The sequence below is a fragment of the Panthera pardus genome, unplaced genomic scaffold (genome assembly GCF_024362965.1).
Source record: "Panthera pardus isolate Hobbes unplaced genomic scaffold, ASM2436296v1 HiC_scaffold_26, whole genome shotgun sequence".
Taxonomy (NCBI): Eukaryota; Metazoa; Chordata; class Mammalia; order Carnivora; family Felidae; genus Panthera; species Panthera pardus.
This window is the reverse complement of record NW_026526832.1, coordinates 5,731,480-5,753,884: the sequence shown is the minus strand read 5'-3', so window position 1 is coordinate 5,753,884 and position 22,405 is coordinate 5,731,480. Positions and strand designations below refer to the sequence as shown.

Sequence of the window (22,405 nt, the reverse complement as noted above, 5' to 3'; positions counted from 1 at the left end):
GAAAGAAGCAGCAGAGAAGGGCTGTCCTGGAACAGGAAGTGGAGAACGGCAGATTGGGGGCGGGGGGGGGGGGGCAGGGGCGGGGCAGGCCGTGCACCAAGGGTTTTGGTTACCACTCAAACATAAGATCTTCTGGATCTGAAGAGGCCTGTACGACGAGAAAGAGAGACTAAGGGAAACAGAGGAAAGCAATCTGGAAGAAAGAAAAATTATTCCAGGAGGAAAAAAGACTAACAAAAATGACCAGAAGTGAAGGTTGGAAATCCGGCATCCCTAAAATAAGAATAGGATGCTACAAAAAGGGAATAATTGACAACGAGAAAGAGCTCCTGGGAATTAAAAATACAAAAGCAAAATGACAGACTCAGAAGAGGGTTTGGGAGAGCAAGTGGAATCTTCCATAAAGTTGTGTGAAAAGGCAAAAGAGCTGGAAAACAGAAAAGAGGACAATGAGAGGTCTCCTATAGAGGACACAATGCCCAAGCACCAGGGGCTCCCAGGAGAACCGAGGAAATGGAGGAAAGCAGGTTAGAGAAGACGAAGGACCCCCCTCCCCCCAGGATGGAAGACCGGGAAGCATCCAGGTCCTGCTGAGGCCAAGCACGTGGAAACACATGTGCATGGAAACAGCCCACAGTGTTGCCTGTGGGCACAGGTCATGATGGCATTTCAGTAAACCAGGCGCAAAAAAGAGGATCCTACAAGCTTCCAGAGAGAAAAACAGAACCAAACGGACAACACAAAAGCAGGTCCTGTACACAGGGTCAGGATTGGGCAGGTTTTGCAAGAAGTGAGGCCACCACCGCTGGGAAGGAGGACAGCTTCCCACCATAGCTTTGCTCCCACACAATGTACCGAGCAAGAGGGAGAATAGAACGAAGATGTTTCCAGACATCCACAGGCTCCAAAGTTATCTCCCACATACTCTTTCATAGGAAGCTGCTGGAAGCTGTGCCCCTGAAAAGACAGAATAAAGCAAGGACAAGGGAGATGGAGAATTCCAGAACCAGGAGACCCACCCGGGGGAAAGGGGAGGAGGTGGAGCCAGTTGGAGGCTGAGGATCGTCCTCGGGGAGATGCCCACTCGTTCATTCGTTCGTTCGTTCGTTCGTTCGTTCCGAGACTGGAGAAAGGCCTGGAGGTGAATTCATGACGAGGTCACAGACCCCGGGCAACTGAAAACCCAGGACCACTGTTCACTGGAGGCAAAATAAGAATGCGCGGAAAAGAAAAACATAATCCGCTCACCAGAAGGCTGAGCGGGGCATCAAATTCACGTCATCAGAGTAAAACCACGGTCCTTGTCCCACCTGAATCCTAGCATTCTGGAAAGCCAGGGGATGGGAAAGGTGTATGCGTATGGGAGACCCAGCTCTCATCCCCACAGCAGAGAGCGGGTGGTCTAAAACTGGGCAGCCAGTGGGGCGCCTGGGTGGCTCAGTCGGTTAAGCTTCCGACTTTGGCTCAGGTCATGATCTCACAGTTCGAGCCCTATGCCGGGCTCTGTGCTGACAGCCCGGAGCTTGGAGCCCGGTTCCAGTCCTTGCAGAAGGATTCTGTGTATCCTTCTCTCTGCCCCTGCCCGACTTGTGCTCTCTCTCTCAAAAACCAATAATAATAACAAAATTTTAACCGGGCAGCCAGGAAGCAGCAACAAGCGTACTGTGCGGACACATGGAGACGAATGGTGCAAATCCCCTAAAGCAGCAGGAGGGGGTTGCCTCCGCAGGTGTGTGGGTGGGTGGTTAACAGCTGGTTTTCCAGAGCACATCCTGTAAATCTACTGGACTCTTAAAGCCTGGTGTGTATAAGTGAAGAAATTGAAAACGTTAAAGGAGAAAGGTGATAGCTCTTACGTGCCCAAGTGTGGGGAATAATCACTGAAGCTCGGGCCTGATTTAGTGAGGAGTCGAAGCGTCCCTGAAATCACGTCACTGGGGTCTGACAGGCTTTCCCGGTGGGAGGCAAGGGCGTGGGGTCCGACCGGAGGCAGCAGGGAATGGCCCGTTCTAGTGCGGGCCGCCGGAGGGTGCTGGCAACACCATCCCCCCGTCTTGTCTGCACACACCCAGGTCTGCCGTGTACAAGCCCTCACAATCAGCCACAACCGAGGAACGCCTCCGTTCCATGTCCCTAAGCGTGTGGGTATGAGAACAGTGGTGACGGTACCAGGCAGGAGACGTGTGGGAATGTCCTCTGGGAGACCATCCATCCTCCCTAGCACACAGACGCCCTCCTGTCCTGCCAGCACACGTTGGAGTACTTGGTAGTTCCAAATGTCCAGCCCCAGGGTGCCTCGGTGGCTCGGTCGGTTAAGCATCCCACCTCTTGATCTCAGCTCGGGTCACGATCTCATGGTTCGTGGGATGGAGCCCCCATGGGGCCGACAGCCGGAGTCTGCTTGGAATTCTCTCTCCCCTGCTCTCTCTGTCCCTCTCCCGCTTGCGCCCTCTCTCTCTCTCTCTCTCTCTCTCTCTCTCACACACACACACACACACACTAAATAAATAAACAAACGTTTATTAATTTCCAGCCCCACACGGCACAATCTCATGTGGAACTGTCACTAGCTGTAACTCCTTGATCTTAACTCCGAGGCATATGACATCCATCGCGTCCACAGCCCCTGCTCTGCGGCTGTCCCTGAGGCAGAGCGCAGGGAGGCTGAGGGTCTCTGCAGTGGCACAGTGACACAGAGAGGCCTCGGTTTCCAGGCTAAGGCACCCCTGGGTGCACATGAGCGGCATCCAGTAGAGCACACGGGAGGGGCTCAGCCAGAGAGGGGAAGCAGAGGTTTGCAGGCATAAGCTAGTAACCATAACTCTGCAGTCGCATGTGGCCTGGGCAGTGAACAGCACAGGGAGTGGGTTACTGCAGGGGGAGGTAAGGGAGAGGCAGCCGCACCTTCCTCCAGACACGCAACTGGGCCTAACTCTCCAAAGGAGCAGCAGCGTGCTGGTACAATGAGTGGGTCGAATACAAAAGGCCCTGGAAGGCACAGAGGGTTGTGATGCATCGCAATGTACACATGTGGCCCGTGCCTGGGCTGGGGAGGCCAACGCCAGGCTCCCTCCTGTGGGCGAATCCCAGAGGACCCAAGAGGAACAGAGCAGCGGGCAGACCCTGAGGTGGGCCGCGGGACCACTGCTCCCGCTTGGTGAAGATGAGGTTTGCTTGTGTGCTGTTTTGTTCAACTTTAATTAATATGTGTCTTGTCTCTCAAAAATAGAAAAAAAAAAAGGTTGGGATCATTGTAACTATCAATAAGCTGACCTGACTTTCTGTTTTCTTAATTTAAAAAAAAAAAAAATTTTTTTAATGTTTATTTATTTTTGAGAGACAGAGCATGAGCGGGGGAGGGGCAGAGAGAGAGGGAGACAGAATCCGAAGCAGGCTGCAGGCGCTGAGCTGTCTGCACAGAGCCCGACGCGGGGCTCGAACTCACAAACTGCGAGATCACGACCTGAGTCGAAGCCAGACGCTTAACCGACTGAGCCACCCAGGCGCCCCTCTTAATTTTTTTTTTTTTAAGTTTATTCATTTATTTTGAGAGAGAGACAGCACAAGTGGGGGAGGGGCAGAGACAGAGAGACAGAGACAGAGAGACAGAGAGAGACAGAATCCCAAGCAGGCTCTGCACTGTCAGCATGGAGCCCGATGCGGGACTTGAACTCACAAAACTGTGAGATTGTGACCTGAGCCGAAACCAAGAGTTGGACGCTTAACCGACCGAGCCACCCAGGCGCCCCCTGACTTTCTGTTTTAAGGGCACATTGAAAGATTCAGTCTGAGGCAGTGAGGGGGGTCAAGAGTCACCCCCACTTCTTGAGGTCCTTCCAGCCATGGGGATCCCAACCTGTGGTGCACCCAGGATTAGGGCCTGCTGATTGAAAGGTCCCTGGGGACATAAGTGCCCTCCTCTCTTTCTGAAAAAGCTTTCCTAGAGCAGAACACTGCAGTCAAGAAGGTCCTTAAGATAAACAAACACACCCATATGAAACCGGAGGAAAGGGTTTCATGGCAGAGAAGCAGGCGGGAAGGCCTGGGAGGATGCCACAGATATAGGACCTTTTGAGAAGGTGCCTAGCAGAGGGGCTTCGGCACCAGTGTCCCAAGCCCAGCCACTGACAGCACACCCCACCTGCCTACCACCTTAAAGGGACCACCAGACCCCTCCCTCCGGGGGGCGAGAGCAAAGACCACAGGAGGGTGACAGAGACCTTCCTGGCCCCCACCACGCACTGGGCCCCTGGTGAGCTGTTTGATCATCTGATTTCCGAATGAGAAAAACTGTCTCACAGAGCCCTGGCTGGGTCCATTACACGAGTGCTTCTCACACTTTATTCCCAGAACTCTTCGGTGCCCCTTCAAGGATACACGAGAGACTGGTCACAGGGTAGGACAATCAATTTCTCCTGCGTGCCCTGGTAATGCTGGGGTTTTTACTGTGTGCAGGTGTTCCTTTAAAATAAAAAAGATGACGACACTGTAGGTTTACACAGGCACTAGCCCCAAGAGTGTGGCCAGGAGAGGGTGGGGCCCCTGTGGTCACAGGGCAAGGCTGTGGCCTTGGGCCACCCCACCCGGTCTGCCCCTGTGTCAACGTGCCGGCTGGCTGGCGGCATAAAAATAAACTGAGCAGCATTACCGACAGGTTATTATTACACCCCGGCTCGTCCAGGGGCTTTCTGAGCCCGGCCCGCTCGTTCCTCTGCTTTCCTGTCAGCTGCCCTTGGCCCTGGAAGCCGAGCAGGGTGGTTATCGATCAGGCCCAGCTCTCAGCAAGGTTCTCCTCTCCAAAGAGGTTTCAGCTTTTCGCCTGCAGCTATTTTTGGGGCCTGGGCTCCACAGACGGGGCCTCTCTCAAATGGTCCCGTGTGGCCGGCCTAGGTGCCGCCCATGTCTCTGCCCGCCCCACAGAGCCTGGCAGGGCCCTCCTGGGGGGCAGGTGTCACTCACCAAGCTAGCTCAGGCTGGGTGCTCCCCCTGTTTTGTGGCAAGGGATAGATTCTGGGGCTGGGCGCCTGCAACCCCCACTATTAGCACGGACCCCAGAGTTAATCCTTGCCCCCTTTTCAAATGCAAATTCACGCGTGCCTTAGAAGCTCCCTGGGCTTGGCAGCCCTGGAATGGAAGCAAAGGCTGAATGAGAATAGAGTGGCCAGACTGTCCCTAACTTCAGCGAGGCCCAGGGCCAACCGGGCACCGTCCACCCATTCTCTGGCTGACACACTGGATCGTTTACACCCAGGATCATGTCTGGGCCACTGAAAGGCCCGAGAGGGTGGCACCCGGGCAGGGAGATCGCCCGCCCCCACTGTGGGCTAGAGGGGCAGGGGGTGTGGGAGGGGGCAACAGGGACCTACCTCAAAGCGGATGGCCCCATTCCCATCGGCGTCGAAGGCGTTGAAGAGGAAGTGTGCATAAGTGGTGGCATCTGGGGAGAGCAAGGGCAAGGGCTGGGGTGTGTTGCCATTCCGGGGCTGGAGTGCCCCACCTTTCCAAGAGGACAGAGGCAGCTCCAGGCTGCAGGCAAAGGGTGGAGGCAAGGATCCCTTCCCCTTTAAAGGTGACACCCACTGTTTGTAGAGGTGCCATGGAGGGCGGGCGGGGAGGGTTGGGAAGAGCCAGGGGGACTGGCCTCAGACTCACCTCCCTGAGGGAAGAACTGTGAGTAAATGAGTTTGAAGGTGTCTTCATCCACCAGGCCCGTGGGACACTCCTGCAGCAGGAAGCCACCCCCTCAGTGACCTCAGCCATCCCTAGCGCACCCCCCCACCCCCCGCCCAAACTCCACAGGGTCTGGCCTTGCCCCTCCCTCTGGGGATACCTGCTGCTTGAGATACTGCTGGGCTCTACTGAGGCCCGAGCTGGGAAAAGCCTGGCGGTGGGGCAGGGTGATGCAGGCGGGGGGTGAGTGGGAGGGTGGCGGGTTGTCCCTTCATGCCAAGTTGGTCCCTCCCTATGCTCCTCCCCTCTGCCAGCATCAGAGACACACAGCATGGAAGATGGTGCCTTCAGAATACTGATTCTGGGACTTGACCCACACCCAGACAGCTCTCCCACAAAACAAGAGACCCATCAAGGCCCCTGGGATATTTGCTGTGCCCTGGGGAAGTTTTTAGAAGGTGCCCCTGGGCCAGGGTCTCTCCTGCCTGGAGCTTGGGCCAGGAGGGCTAGGTGGGTCCGGGCCTCTCCCAAGGGGATGGGGGGCACTCACGTTCTTGAAGCCCCTGTAGAGGGACTGTAGCTCCTTCTTGGTGAACTTGGTCTGTGCCTGCAGCTGGTCCAGTCCCTCTGGCTGGTGGCGCACTGTAGACAGCTCCAGCTCACTGTCGCTGCTGTCTGGAAGGAGACACAGACCCCGGAGGGTGGAACAAATGCCCTTGCTCCTTCTGTTGCTCTATTGTGGGCACCAGGCCATGGGCTAAAGTAGAGGTGGAGGAACTCTCCTTACATGACTACCAGGTATGGCCCCACGGGCTGTGCACTGCACAAAAGGTGGGGCTATGGGGGAATGACATTCTCAGGAGTTGTGTCTCATGGCTGCTCTGCTGCTTTGCTCCTCACATAGAGTTAGCTCTCCCCACTTGCCTCACCTCGAGCATGTCCACCCTCTCAGCCACGTGTGGGATGGGGGGGGGGGGGCAGGAGCTGGTCTGATCCTAGAGAGACACTGAACAAAGGGAGATGGGAGGAAAAAAAGACAGCAAGACAAGCTCAAAGGACCTTCAGGCTTCAAGACCCAATTCCTGGACCACCTCCTTCATGCTGCCCTCCCTGATTTCCCCCCAGGAATGGGGAGGTCACCCCCTTGGCCCATCTAGCCTAACATGCTGCTCATTGGCTGTATTTGGTGTGAAGCTGTCATTCACACCTGGGTAGGAGGTCAGATCTCAAGGGCCCATAGGGCAGGGACCAGACCTAGCCTTTAATAATAACATCAAAATGTTAATTAACCATGGTTACCTTGGGGGGGGGGTGCGGAGGTAAATTTCAGGTGATCTTTACTTTTTTATTTATGATTTTTTTTTTTACATTTTTCTAACATCCTTTGATATGGCATGCATCACTCTTACAACACAAAATAAAGCTACAGACAAAACAGCACTGAGCACCTACACCTTGCTGAGCAGCATGCTCACATAATTACAGAACTTTTCACCGAAACGAAAAGCAAGATCCCCACCCACTGCACTGTCAGCATCCCTGGCCTCCCCTGGCATCCTGCAAAGCAAAATGGTAAGCCCACGACGATCTCATAAGCTGCTTGCTTGTTCCCACTGCAGGGTAAGGGCTGCGAGCCTCCCTGAACTGCCCACCCTGTGCCCGCAGAGCCTAGTGCAGTGCCAGACATGGAATACTGCTAACGGGAGCACCCTGAGCCCTGTGCTGGGCTGCCCCATTCTGGGCCTCTCCCATGAGTACTGCTGGCTCCCACTGAGGGCCACCGTGCCCTGCAAAGGTGCCCAGCAATCAGGCTGTTGCCTTGGTCCATGCACATGCCTGATCTCCAGGATAACCATTTCATACCTTCCGTCTGTTTAAATTCCCAGTGCCTCCTGCCCCATCCTTACTCTCAGGATGCTTCCTACATCCCTGAGAAAACAGAAGCCACAGAAGAAAATTTCTCCCCACATCTACCGGTCTACCTGTATTGGCCTAAACATCCTCTTTCCCTCCTCCTCTGGGAACCACTGTCCTGGTTCCTGGCCAAGGCAAACCCTTCCGCGTGCACAGTAGGTCCCAGACCCTCTCACTGTCTCAAGCACGTGACTGCCGCAAGTTTCCCCACTGTTTCCTCTTTACCCATCATCTTTTTTTCCTCTCCCTTCTGGATCATTCCCTTCACCATGTGGACATACTGTTGAATCTGGCAATCCTCCGTCAAGTTTAGTATCGGTAAATTTTGGAAGCCAGCGATTCTACTCGGAATAAACATCCCAAACAGGATCTCAGCCAGCTAAGGGGACTGTACATTGACGTTCACGGCAATAGTATCTTTGATCGGGGAGTTGGAGGCCATCACAGGCAGGACGGGTGGGCACAAAATGGGGGATGCACACACGGCAAGGCGAGCCATGCAGTGCGTTAAAGGGACACACAGCAGCATAAATAGATGTTAAAAATTGGTTGCTTACTTCAACTAAGAGGTAGGCATTTCAGAATGGATGAAAAAGCCAGACCTGACTATGTGCTACTTACAAAAAGGATACCTTAAGTCAAAGCCACAGATGTAAAGTAAAAGAGTGGAAAGGAATACGAAACCTGGTGTGGCTCTATTAATGACGGACAAAGTAGACTTCAAGGCAAAGGGTACTACTAGAGGCAAAGAGGAACGTTTTATAATGATATGAGGATTAATTCATCAAGAAGATAGTGCAATATAAAATATATACATATACCTAGCAACAGCTTTAAAATGCCTGAAACAAAAACATTCAAAACTAAAAGGGCGATACAGATAAACCACAATTTCAGTTGAAGTATTTAACACCCTTTTCCAGTAAATGGTACCATAAGTAAACATACAAAAGATGTGAAAGACATTCTCAACCAATTTGATCAAATTAATATTTATAGAACCTTCTGCCCAACAACTGTAGAGTACATATTCTTTTCGGGAGCACATTCTGTGGTTACTAAGACAGACCAGATGCTGGAATAAAAAGCAAAATTCTGACCACAATGGTATTAAATCGAGATCCCCCCAAAAAAACAAGAACAATAAAAAAAAATCCCAAACGTTTGGAAATTAAACAACACACTTCTAATGAACTCAAACATCAGAGAAGGAAAATCACAAGGTGAGTTTTGAAATATTTTGCACTGAATGATAACGAAAATACAGCAAACCAAAAATTTCTGGATGCAGATAAATCCGTGTTTAGAGGGAAAGTTATAGTTTTATGTTACTTTATTAGAAAAGAAGATAGGTCTAAAGTCAATGATAGAAACTTCTAGATCTAAGTTTTTCAGAATCCAGGAAAAGAAGAGCAAATTAAGCTCAAGGTTATTAGAAGAAAGGATATAATAAAAATAAGAGTAAAAATCATTGAAAAAAAAACAGAGAAACATGGAGGAAAAACCAATAAAGTTATTAAGAAACCCAGTAAGTGAGTCATAGACTAGGAAGCTTTATGGCCTGGATTTAGGCAAAGAGTTCTTAGACATGACACCAATAGCATGATCCATAAAAGAAAAGTTGATAAACTGTACTTTTTAATAACAACTAAAACTTTTGCTCAACAAGAGATACTGTGAAATAAAAAGGTAAACTCCAGACTGGGAGAAAATATTTACGAAGCATATATCTGATGAAGGATATCCAGATTATGTGAAGAACTCTCGAAACTCAACAGTAAGAAAACAACTCAAGTTGGTAAGTGGGCAAAGACTTGGTCAAACACTTCACCATAGAGGACATACCGATGGCAAATAATCCCATAAAAAGGTGTCGAACACCACTGGCGATTGTGGAAATACAATTTAAAACCACAAGGAAATACTACTCCACGCCTCTTTTTTTTTTAATGTTTATTCATTTTTGAAAGACAGAGAGAGACAGAGCACAATAACTTTTACGCAAACGTTTAGAGCAACTTCATTGACAGTCACCCAAAGCTGGAAATAACCCAAATGTCCTTCAACCAGGGAGTGGATACATCATCTGTGGTACATTCACCCAGTGGAATATCACTCAGCAATAAAAGTAAACAAGCTATTGATATACGCAGCAGCATGAATGAACCTCGAGTGCATTAGCAAGTGAACTAATCCAGACTCGAGAGGCTGGTTAATGTATGACATCTGGAAAAGACAAAATTATGCAAATCACGGGGAATGACAATATATCAGTGGCTACTAAGGGCTATGGAGCAAGGGACGTGTTAATGACAAAAAAAAAAAAGGCAGCCTTAGAGAATTTTTTGTGGGGATAGAATTGTTCTATATCTTGATTGTGGTAGTGGTTACATTATTATGCATTTGTCAAAATTCGTAGAACTAGGCACCAATAAAGGGGACCTATATGTAGAGTAGAAACATATTAAATAAAAACTAGATAATTGCCTACAGGAGAAGGACATGTGATAAAAGGGAAAAAAGATAGCAAAATGAAAGACGGGTTCTCTTTTTTTAAAGGAGGTTTCTCACCCAGCGCAGAGCTCAATGCCCAGTACAGACCCCAAAGCAGGGCTCATGACCCTGAGATCAAGACCTGAGCTGAGATCAGGCGGCAGATGCTTAACTGACTGAGAGGGGTTTTAAATAGGTCAAGACTGGGGAGCCTGGGTGGCTCAGTTGGTTAAGCGTCCGACTTCAGCCCAGGTCATGATCTTGCGACCGGTGAGTTTGAGACCCGTGTCGAGCTCTGTGCTGACAGCTCTGAGCCTGGAGCTTGCTTCGAATTCTGTGTCTCCCTCTCTCTCTGCCCCCTCCCCGCTCACACACACACACACACACACACTCTCTCTCTCTCTCTCAAAAATAAAGATTAAAAAAATTTTTTTTAAATAAACATTAAAAAAATTTAAATGGGCCAAGACTGGTAATGTCCCATGAACATTACCATGACTGGTAATGGCCCCTATGGGCCAAAAAATAAAAACAAAACAAATATCCTAAATTTGTTGCTATTTCTTCCACTGAATAAAAAGCAAGAAAACAAAACTTCCTCGAACCTTACCATCCCCTCCAGCTATTTCTTTTTTCTCTTCTTCTTTAACTCTTGGTCTTTACTTCCTCTCCTAGTCTCCCCTGAATGAACTTACTCCTAGGGGGCATTTACCCCACCACTCCATACAAACTGCTTTTCTGAAGAATCACCCGAGACCCATGTTACTAGTCCAGTAATCTTCACTCCTCAATCACACAAGGACCTTACAAGAATGAAAATTACAGTGACAATATGGCTGGACCTTGAGGACATTATGCTAAGTGAAATAAGTTAGGCATAGAAAGACAAATACTGTTTGGTCTCACTTATACGTGGAATGTAAAAAAAAGAAACTACATTTATAGGTACAGAGAGTAGATTGGTGGTTGCCAGGGCTGAGGGATAGGGGAAATGAAGAGATGTTGGTCAAAGGGTATAAACTTCCAGTTATCAAATGAGTAAGTTCTGGGGATCCGATGTATAGCGTGTAGACTCTAGTTAACAATACTGTGTTGTATACTTGAAAGTTGCTAAGATAACGGATCTTAAATGTTCTACTGCCACCACACATATGCACGCATGTGCACGCGCGCATGCACACACACACACACACACACACACACACAAAGGGTAATTATGTGACATGATGGATGCATTAATTAACCTTATTATACCAATCATCTCATAAATTTACGCAATGGTATATGTCAATTATATCTCAGTAAAGCTGGAAAAACAAACGAAAATTACATGCCCATTTCACTTTTGAATGTAGATATAAAACCTTACAATTTTTTTTACATTTATTTATTTTTGAGAGACAGAGACAGAGCACAAGTGGGGGAGAGGCATAGAGAGAATGAGACACAGAATCTGAGGCAGGCTCCAGGCTCTGAACTGTCAGCACAAAGCCTGACATGGGGCTCGAACTCATGAACCTGTGAGATCATGACCTGAGCTGAAGTCAGATGCTTAACTGACAGAGCCACCCAGGCACCCTGAATGTAGATATAAAACCTTAAACAAAATGTTAGCTAACTGAATCCAACGGTACTAAAAAAAAAAAAAATTACATCACGATCAAGAAGGTTTTATCTGGGGGCGCCTGGGTGGCTCATTCGGTTAAGTGCCCAACTTCAGCTCAAATCATGATCTCACAGTTCATGAATTTGAACCCCACATCAGGCTGTCTGCTGTCAGGGCAGAGCCAGCTTCAGATCCTCCGTCCCGCTTCTCTCTGCCCCTCCCCCACTGTGTTCCCCCTCCCCCTTTCAAAAATAAACATTAAAAAAAATAAGGTTTGGAGTGTCGGGGTGGTTCAGTCAGGTAAGCTTCTGACTTTGGCTCAGGTCATGATCTCACGGTTCGTGAGTTCCAGATCCATGCTGGGCTCTGTGCTGACAGCTGGGACCTGCTTCAGATTCTGTGTCTCCCTCTCTCTCTGCCCCTCCCCCCACTTGCATTCTGTCTCTCTCTCTCAAAAATAAATAAACATTAAAAAATTTTAAATAAAAAATTTAAAAAGTTGAAAAAAAGGTTTTATCTGTAAGAGTATACAGAGGGAAAAATCATATGATAACCTTAATACAGAAAAGGCATTTGATAAACATCCACATCTATTTATAATTAAACAAACACTTTAAGCAAACTAGGATAGAAGGGATAACTTGATGCAGCTTATATTTGCAAATAACATATTTATTTACAGAAAATATTAGATTTAATGGCAAAGACTTAGATGAATTCCCTTTAAGATTTGGGACAAGCCAAAGTTGGCCACAATTACCACTAATTGATATCCTGCCAGTGCTCTAAGGAAATTTCAAAAAAGAAAGAAACAATTTAAGAATTGGGAAGTAAAGGATAAAACTAACATTACTTGTAGATGTTCAGTCCCTACAGGGACAAAAAAATCAATATACATGAGAGTTTAGTAAGGTTGCCAGATACAAGATTAATTTACAAAAATCAATAGCAATTTTCTACACCAGTAATAACCACCTAGAAAATATAATTAAAAATATAACATTCATGGGGCACCTGGGTGGCCCAGTCAGTTAAGCATTCGACTCTTGATTTCGGCTCAGGTCATGATCTTATGGTTCGTGAGTTCGAGCCCCACATTGGGCTCTGTGCTAACAGGGTGGAGCCTGCTAGGTGATTCTCTCTCCCTCTCTCTTTGCCCCTCCCTCACACATACTCTTTCTCTCTCTCTCTCTGAAAAATAAATAATAAAACACTTAAAATAGACATATATAACATTCATAACAGCAATAAAAACTCAAAAGTATCTAAGTAGTAACCAAAACTCAAAGGACTTCTACATGGAAAGGTAACCTGAACAAATGAGACATTCCATTTTGGATAGGACCGTATAACATGAAGACACTCTTTCTCCCCCAAAGTTATCTACAAATTCAACACAATTCCAATTAAAAATCCAGTTGGACTTTTTGAGGACCCCAATAGACTTACTCTGAAACATACATTGAGGAATAAACATTCATAAAAATCTAGAAAGGAAGAGTAAAAAGGGAATTTTTCCCATTAAATGATAATATACAGTCACAGTCACTGTAATAAAGTTGTGTGGTTGGTACAAGAACAGACAAACACACCAAAAAAAACCAGACCCAGCGAGCTCAAAAAAGAGATGGAGGTATAGCAGGAACTTCACAGATTTGTGGAAGGGTCACATAGTTTAGTAGGTCGTTTTAGGAAAACTGGCCCAGCACAGAAATCTGGATCCCATTCTCATAGCACGTGCAAAAATGGGCTCCAGATGAACGAAAGAGCCAAACGTCAAAGATAAGCTATTGCGTTAAAATGTGAAAGAATCTCTTGCTATCCTAAGGATGGGGAAAGACTTCTTAAGACTTCCAAAGTTCAAAAACCAGAAAGGAAAATAAAAAGTGGATGAATTCGATCACATCAAAATGAAAGATTTCTGTTTTAAAAAGGGCCCCGTGGCTGGTTAGAGACAACTCAACAGAATGGACGAAGACAGCGTACAGTGTTTTAAACAAACAAACAAACAAACAAACAACGAAAAAAGAATATCTGGAATAGATAATCATCAAAAAAGGAAACTGGAAAGATGAATATATGAACGATGGCTCAACCTTATTAATAAACAGGAAAATGCAAATTACATTGAGAATGCAACAGCTAGATTGGCAGGAAATAATAACAATGAAATAAGAAAGCTGGCCAATCCTTAAAAGCTGGCTAGGGAGAGAACAGAGGTCAATGGGAATTTTTAAGCATGCTTGTGAGCAGCTAACCGGTACACGCACACACTGTGGGGGGGGGGGGGGGGGGGGCGGTTATTTGCATTTTCATGCTAAGGCTGCATACATCGGCATACCCTAGGGGGCAGTAACCCTCCCCTAGGTACTTGTGCTTGAAAAATAAGAGTGCAGCCACCCCAGTGTTCTACCATAACAATAGCTTGGGGGCACCTGACTGGCTCAGTCAGTTGGGCATCCGACTTCGGTTCGGATCATGATCTCACAGTTCATGAGTTTGAGCCCCGCATCTGGCTCTGTGTGGACAGCTCAGAGCCTGGAGCCTGCTTCAGATTCTGTGTCTTCCTCTCCCTCTGCCCCTCCCCTGCTCTCTCTCTAAAAATAAATAAACATTAAAAAAAAAATAGCTTGAATTGACCGCAGGCCCACTGACAATAGAGCAGATAAATAGATTGTGGGGCATCCACTGGATGAAATGAACTAGAACACATGGCAATGTGGACGAGTTAGAAACATACTGTTAGATGAAAAACCAGTCCTACGAGACCAGTATGATTCCCTTTCTTATAAAATTCAAAACCAAGAATAGCCAAACAATTTGTAGGGATACGTAAGAGATAAAATGATAAATAAGAATGAAAATCCAGGAACGACAAGTGCAAATCTGGCTGGTGGTAACCCCTGGGGAGGAAGAAGAGAAAGTCAAGAGAGGGGCAGGCTGGTGATGTTCTAGTTGGGACAGCGGAGGTGTGTGTGGGGTGGGCAGGATAGGTTCATTGGTGTTTACTATTATTTTAATGCACATATAAAACACATATTTGAATTTAATAGAGATTAAAGTGTTAAAAGTAATTAGGGTCCCCAGAACGAGAGAAAATGAGAGAGGGAACACTACAGTGTCCCAACTCTATATGGCAGCCTTACAAAACACCGCTGGTCTGGACCAAACAGGACACTTGGAAGATAAGAAAAAGACAGTAGTCCCCAAAGAAATGACCAACGAATACAGACGGGCAAGTTAGAGATGAGCAAACTGAAGAGGCTAATAGATATGCAAAGAGGTGGTCAAAATCATTAGTATGATGTTGGGATGAGCACTCGGTGTTGTGTGGAAACCAATTCGACGATAAATTTCATGTTAAAACAAAAACAAAAACAAAATTGGTATGAAAAATGCGTCTGAGAGCAACGAGGAAACAATGTTACACTCATTAAATCTGCAGCATCGAAGAGCTACTTTAAAAATCAAGACTCAGTTGGGGAAGGAGGGCTAACTTTTCCTGGGCCTCCAGACTCCAGTAGCGGGCAGACTCCGGCCTGTCATCTGCACTTGGATGTCTAGGAGCTTCTCAGATGGAGCATTTCCAAACTGAGCTCTTGATCTTTCCTCTCCCCAACCTTCAGCCACAGCCTTCCCCAGCTCGGGGGACAGAGACTCCATCCTGTCGAGTGCTTGGGCCAAAACTCTGGGCATAGATCTTCCTCCCAGCACTCAATCCACGTGCATGGCCAGCCAGCTCTAACTCTCCACGTACATCTCGCCTCTGACCCCTTCTCCCGCATCCGCTGCTCCCACCCCGGTCCAGGGCTCCGGCATCTCTCCAGGCATGTTGCCCTCCTTCTGCCTTGGGTCCATAGGTCTAGTTTTCAAATAGTGCTGAAGGAAGGTGCTGAAAACATATCCTTGTGTATTCCTCTGTTCAGCAACCTCCCCCAAGCTCCGAATATAAAAACCAAAGCCCTTAAATGGCCAATAAATGTGCCCCCACCCCCAGCTCTGACCTCATCACCCAGGTCTCTGCCTTTGCTCCCTCTGCTTCAGCCATTCTGGCCCCCTTGTGCCCTTCAAGCCCACCGGGCACCCTTCCTCTGCAGGGCCCCCACTTGCTCTTCTCTCTGGCTCTACTGCTTTTCCCTCGGAACCCACACCTGCTTCAGGCATCTCCTCAAATGTTACCTCCTCAGAGATGCCCCCCCCCCATTCCTATCTATCCTTCGTCTCTGTTCTACTTTTGCCCATTCGGCCATGATTCCCTGCCAGACACATATTTCTCTGTTTACTAGTGGTCTGGACTGAGTTGCGTCTCCCCCCAAATTCATACGTTGAAGTTCAAAGCCAGTGTGACTACATTTGGAGATAGCGCTCCCGGGAGGTAATGAAGGTAAGGATGAGGTGAGAGGGGTGGGGCACTAATCCGATAGGACTGGTAGCCTTATGAGAAGAGGAAGAGAGATTTCCCCTCCCCCACTTCCTTTCACCCCCTCTACACACATATGCTCCAAGGAAAGGCCACGGAACTGTCTGGAACTGTCTCAGGAGCAGGGAACCTGGTTTCCTCTTGACCCCCACAGCATCCGGCCCCATCCTGGGCACCCCACATGCTCTCAGGGGACACCGGGGGACACCCCTCTCCTGGCGTATCCACGGGAGAAATCCAAGGGGCCATCCCTCTGGTTTGTTTCTTGTTTCGGCCGAGACTCAGCCAGATCTCTTAGGAGCCGCCAGAGGCATCACGCCCACCGTGTGCAATTATGGGGTGTGCTGGCAATTAATGGATCTAAATAGCCATTTTGTACAGCTTCCCTCAAAACACTGAGTAGCCTTGCTCAGCCAAACTGAAGTCAACCTGCGTCCATAGCCTCCCTTCCGCCTCTCCCTGGGCTCAGCCCTTCTCTCACTGCTCCAGAGGCTTGTCCTGGACATTCCTCATCCCCCACCCCATCGACTGCACTGATAAGCAGGGGCTCATCGACAAAGATTTAACCTCTCCATCAAACAAACATTTTTGCCAAAGGAGCCAAGGCATGAGGCTTTAAAAATTTTATTCTAAAAGCTGAATGTTCCAACTCTATACGGCAGCCTGACAAATCACAAACTGGGCTCGCCTCCCAGGGGAGTAAAAGTTCCAGTTCAGGATGCTGACCCCACGCCGCACGGCCCCCTCTGTGCAGTACCCACCTGCACAGAGGGGCTTGTGAAAGGTGGGTCCGAATCTTTAAATCACTGGGCGAAGGCACACCAGGTACCGGGTGAGGGGTGTTTGTTGCCTACCTAGTACGTGAGCCGGGGGAAGCCCCCTGCGGCTGTGCAAGGGTCCCTTGGAGGCAGCTGCAAAACCTTCCCTTGTGCCTACTTTGCTCAGCCAGCACCCATCTTGGCTCCTCTGGCAGCAAAAAACACTGTCCACAGTGCGGACCCCACTGGCTGGCACCAATCCCTCTTACCCAGCTGGCAGATCTCAGCCCTCGCCGGGTCCCTGCTGACCAGGTGACCCCTAGACCTGGAGGTCTCACTGAGGAGCCCCTGTGGGGACCACTGTGGGGCAAAACGCCCCTTCTGTCTGTCAGGGGGTCCTGGGCTTCGAGGTAAGACTCCATCTGAGATTGTGGCTAAGCTGCTTTGAAGCCACTAGATTTGCAACAGTTGAGGCACTGACCTGGGGAGGGAGGGGGCTTTGCCCAAGTCCCCCATCCTACAGCAACAACAACAGGCCTCAGGCTCCTGTCCTGCCTTCCTATCCCACAGAAGCCACCCACAAGGAGCCTGGCTCTCTCCTTCCTTTCCCAGAGCCCCGCCCAGGAGCCTTGGGCCTGTCGGAGGGGAGGACGAGGACTCTACAGAGCACATAAGGAAGGGCGCCTACCTCAATGAAGGGCCTGTTAAGTGCATTCTCCTCTCCCACTAACTTCTAGTACATGGTTAGTGATGTGTGACGCTGGGGGGAATTTGGGCTAGCACGTTTTTGGCAAGAAATAACAAGAGGTAGGACTTTTAAAGTGCTTACTCTGTGCTGGGCGTTGCTTTACGAGAGTTTACACACAGGCACATATTTAGTCTTTACAGCAGCTCGATGAGGGAGGCTTTGCCCACTTTGGATCTGGACCCAGGCGGCTGCCTCCACTCTGCCTTGCTGACGCCCTCACTGTAAGAGGCAAGGACGTGTCCGTGGCTCCTTGGCCCTGCGGAGTTAGAGACGCATCCAGGACAGGCGTGCCAGAGTTGGTATAGGTCCTGGCTCTGCCACTCCTTGGCTGGATAACTTCAGTGAAGTTACTTACCCTCCCCAAGCCTCAGTTTCCTCATCTACAGAGTGGGCCTGCTGTTGGGGACAAAATTAGGAGATGCCCAAAGATAGCCCTCACTAGATGCGGGCTGATGTCGTTGTCGTCAGCGTTAGACCTGGAAACTGCCTAGGGGTCCCGAGGAACAGACAATTTACAAAGGGTGGCAGACGCTGCCAAGGAGGACGCCAGCCGGGGTACGGAGAGTGTCGGCTGGCCCCCGGCAAAGGCAACAGAGGGCGCTGGGTGGAGATACAGAGCAAGAGAAGAGTAGGAGTAATGGCCACCCCTCGGGCCTGCTCAGAGCCAAGAGGCAGCTGTGGACCCGGCAAGTTCCCAGGCCGCCTCTGTCAGCCAGGGCTGCGAGGCCACCTCAAAGAGGGAAGAGCAGGGCAGTGGGTCAGGCCGTGCACACCTCCATCTGGGCGCCCCTGATTCTCCCCTTCACACTTCTGTCTCTTCACACGCCTATACTCCCATGTCACAATTCAGCCTCCCTGTCCCCTCCCCAGCCAGAGGGGCCTCCCGTCAGAGGGCACCTGCCCAGGGATGTCCTAAAGAGAGGGCCAAGCCCCTGCATCACCTGTGCTCCTGGTGGCCTCATACTGCCTGGCATACAAAGAGTGCTCACTAAATGTGTGGTGATCGCGGCATATAATTTATACTTACTCAACACCTGCTGTTTGCCAGGCAGTGCTGGGCACGCTTTGGGGCCGTAAGTGTATAGACGCAAGTCACTGACACCGTTGGAAAGGCCATATGGGGTGGGGATGGGGACACAGAAAATTTCAGAACAGTGTCACCTAACACAACCCCAAGGGCCAGGGGGCCAGAGCAGTCAGGGAAAGTTCCCAGGGGAGATGGTGCGTCTAATCCAATGCCCCACTTATAGACGAGGAAACAGAGCTCACAAAGGAAGAGTGACTTTTCCAAGTTAATGACAGCATGTCAGTGACTAAGTCAGGGCTGAAAAGCAGCTGTTCTAGGCCCTGGCCACCTAGCCCCTACTGCTCCTTCCAGAGAAAGGCTTCTCAACCTCACTACTGACATTTGGGCCTGATCGTTCTTTCTCGTGGGTCCCGTCCTGTTCGTCGCAGGATGTTCAGCAGCATTCCTGGCCTCTACCCACTAGATGCCAGTAGCACTCTCTCCTCAATTGCGACAATCAAAAATGTCTTCAGACGTCACCAGATGGCCACTGAGGTGCCACACTGCCTTCAGCTGAGAGCTACGAGTCTAGAACTTAGGAAATCCGGACTGCGAGAAGAGACACAGCAGCCAAAGTCAAGTTTGGGGCACAGATGTAGACAAAAAGGTCTGGTGTTAGGCTTGCAAACAAGCACCAAGGATTACCAGCCCAGGGTCACTTTTTACTGGTGCCCTACCCTTGGAGTCCCTTAGATTTGAATTCTGCTTTTTAACTTTTCCAAAGTGCTTTAGTTCACTACACCCCTGGGAAGCGGGTAGGGGAAAACATGCTTTTATCCTAATTCTACAGATGAGGAAATTAAGGCTCAAGAATGTTAAAGGTGCCAAAGTCACCCAGTAAGCTAGTGGCCAGACCAGGCTGGAACTCCCCCCACGGAGTCACCCAGAGACAGACACTGACAGGAGACTCAGGACAGACAGAGGACCCTTTAGCTTCGGCAGCTACTTCTAGAAGGCTGCATCCCTGGAACCCAGATCTATTAGTTCCTAACAATCCCAGGGGCACTGTAACTCTGGTGTCTCACAGATGGGAACTACGGAAGCTCAGGGGGGACAAGAGACACACACACAACGACATGCAGCCCCATCTAACAGTCCCTTAGACACCGCCTGGCCCATGGGCCTTTCAGGCACTTAAAGGACACCACTCCCCATCAACACAGAACATCTGGAACGTCTAACCCTCGCCCTCTGATGCAGGGAGGCCTGTTTCAGTGAGAGAATGTCTTCAACCACGAATCAGTCCTGTTAGTGCCAGTAATCACTCCATTGCTAATCACTGGTGATGCCAATGGCTCACAAAGCTTGCACATTTATTACATGCCAAGAATGGTGCTGGAGGCCTCAGAGCCCCACTGACTAGTTACAAGTCTGCCACGGCCCACTTCGCAGGTGATGAAACCGAGGCTCAGAAAGGGTAAGGAAGCTTTACCGCCAGCACGTGTGGGTGGCAGGATCCCAGCTCAGATTTGGCGGACACGGAGGCTCCGCTCCTCCCACCGCCTCAAGACACCGCAACTCCAAAGGGCACAGGTGGGTAACTGTACCAGAAAGGAGGCACTCCGTTCGAGCCTGAAGTGGGTTTTTTGTTTTTTTGTTTTTTTTGTTTTTTTTTAGCAGGTTGAATAAAGCGTCGGTAGTCTCGGGCATACTATCCACCTTGCAGAGAAATCCCTTTTTCCTTAGACGTCACCAAGGCAAACTTCACAGGCCCACACCTGGGAGTTGGGATCAGGTAGGAAGGTTTTGCAGTACCAAGTAGAATGAGGCCACTAGTCCTCCTGGCCCCTGGTGGCCCCACGACAGTCCAGGAAATGGGGAAGATGGATGTAGGGGCTTCCCTGAGCACCAACCACCATCCACACCCACCGAAGACTCCAGGTGCGCAAAAGATAGGGTATACAGGATAGGCTAGCGGCCTGTGGGAGGCGCGGGTCCTCAGGGGATGCTCATCCCCCATCTCACCCCAAGCAAAGGCATTTCCCATTCCCACTAAATCCCCTGTCATAGATTCCCCAGCCAGGGTCACCATCCAGACAAGCGCAGGCCCAGCGTGGGCAATTTTCCTCTCCAAGTAAAATTTAAAGCTCAAGGTGGCACCTCTCAGAACCACCTTGATCACATCCCTTCTCTTTGGGTCCCACGAACTCACCTAGAAAAGGTGTGATGGAGCCTGATGGCTTCTTCGGGGCACATAGCCATGGACTTCAGGTAAAGAGCCGGCTCTGGGCTCTGAAGGCAAAATGGAGGAAGGGCCTTGCTTCAAGCCCTTGTGCCCTGTCCTGCCCTCAGAGGAGTTTGGGGGCACATCCTCAGGCTGGGGGGGGGGGGTGGTGGGGGGGCTGCCGGGAGGTTCAGAGGCAAGGACAGGTTCTTCCTCCCTCTCCTGCTTGGGCCTCTGAGTTTCAGTCCCAGGAGCTGGAGCCTGGCAAGGTCAGTAGAGTGCTGAGGCAGGCAGAATGCCTGTCCTCCTCTGAGAGGACAGCAAGGGAGTGTAGGTGACAGAACAGGACAGGCTGGCCCCACCGTGCAGAGGTACTGGGCTGCAACACCTCTTTGGATCTGGGGGTGAGGGTGGGGGGGGGAGGGAAAGTTACAGCCCTGGGGGGTCAAGGTCCCCTTCAGAATGGGTGTGCCCTAGAGGGGCTTCTCCTCTTAACCTGCCCAGAAGTCTTAGGGAGGTGCCAAAGGTTGGGAAGCAGCTGGAAGGGCTCCGGTCAGGGGTCCCAGGGTGACTGTCCACTGTCTGATTTAAGAGTAGGTCTGTCTCCTCAATTAATATTTTATTGGGACAGAAATGTGGTGCCGAGGATTTGGTTACCGAGCCCCTGGGCCTGAGCCTTGCCTAGGGAGGGGGAACTGGATGTGGGCAGGGGGCGAAAGGGGCAACCCTCGTGATGTGGCTGAGGTCTCCTATCATAAGGCACCCTGGGCTGAGGATCCTTCCAGTCATCTACACCCCGAGCCACCTCCCCACCAACGGGCGGGCGGCCCAAGCCGGCTGTGCTCACCCGGGGTGGCCCGGACCTGCGGGCCTAGAATGGCTCAGGGTGTCAGCAGGCATCTCGCTCACGCCCACCCTAGCGCCGCAGTCCATCCCCTCCGGTGCTCCTTGGAGCCCCAGGCCTCTCCATCCCCTTAGTTCCAGGCCCAGCCCTCAGGAGTCGGGAGGGGGCGGCGGCTCTGGAGGCCAGAGCCGCTGAGCGCAAAGTGCCCGAGGGCCTCACCTCGCGGGCCCCGCAGACCCGCGCCCGGGAGCGCGACTGCTGCTCCCTCCCTACACACTGCTGGCCCCGGCGGAGGGGCGGATGGCCACGCGTTACCTTCCATGGACATGGGCTCCAGGATGCCGAACTGCTTGAGGACGGCGATGAACAGCAGCACCACCACGGCCATGGCGCACAGCTCCATGCCCTGGATGCCCATGGCGACCCGGGCTGCCTGGGGCCGGGGCGTGCCCCTCGCCCGCGCGTGCCTCGGGAGGCGCCGGGGCCAGTGCAGCCCGCCCGGCCTCTGGGGGAGGCCGCGGCTCACATCCCCCGGCAGGCGGGGCTGCGGGTGTCGACGGGGCCGAGGCCCCGCGAAGGGCGGCGGCGGCGAACTGGGCAGGCCGGGAGGTTGGACGCGGTGCGGCGGCAGAGCCCAAGCGCAACTTTCCGAGTCAGCCGGCAAACTTCGAGGCGCGGCGGCGACGGCGCGGAGCGCAGCTCGGGCGGCCGGCGCGGGCCAG

The 22,405-nt window shown here is 50.6% G+C and overlaps 1 protein-coding gene across 2 annotated transcripts in view; it reads right to left on the bottom strand.

Moving 5' to 3' along the window:
• KCNIP3 (potassium voltage-gated channel interacting protein 3) overlaps window positions 1-22,405 on the bottom strand; it is an 89,235-nt gene that overhangs the window by 5,078 nt on the left and 61,752 nt on the right. The window contains exons 1-4 of one of the 2 annotated variants that reach the window (XM_019445880.2): window positions 21,999-22,227; window positions 6,221-6,345; window positions 5,653-5,722; window positions 5,367-5,437 (exon numbers count right to left, since the gene is read on the bottom strand). In XM_019445880.2, coding sequence (XP_019301425.1) covers window positions 5,367-5,437; window positions 5,653-5,722; window positions 6,221-6,345; window positions 21,999-22,101 — 369 coding nt within the window. In that variant the 5' untranslated portion in view covers window positions 22,102-22,227. Of the gene's footprint in view, window positions 1-5,366; window positions 5,438-5,652; window positions 5,723-6,220; window positions 6,346-21,998; window positions 22,228-22,405 lie in introns of those variants that run through there. The other variant, XM_019445871.2, reaches the window with a different exon arrangement.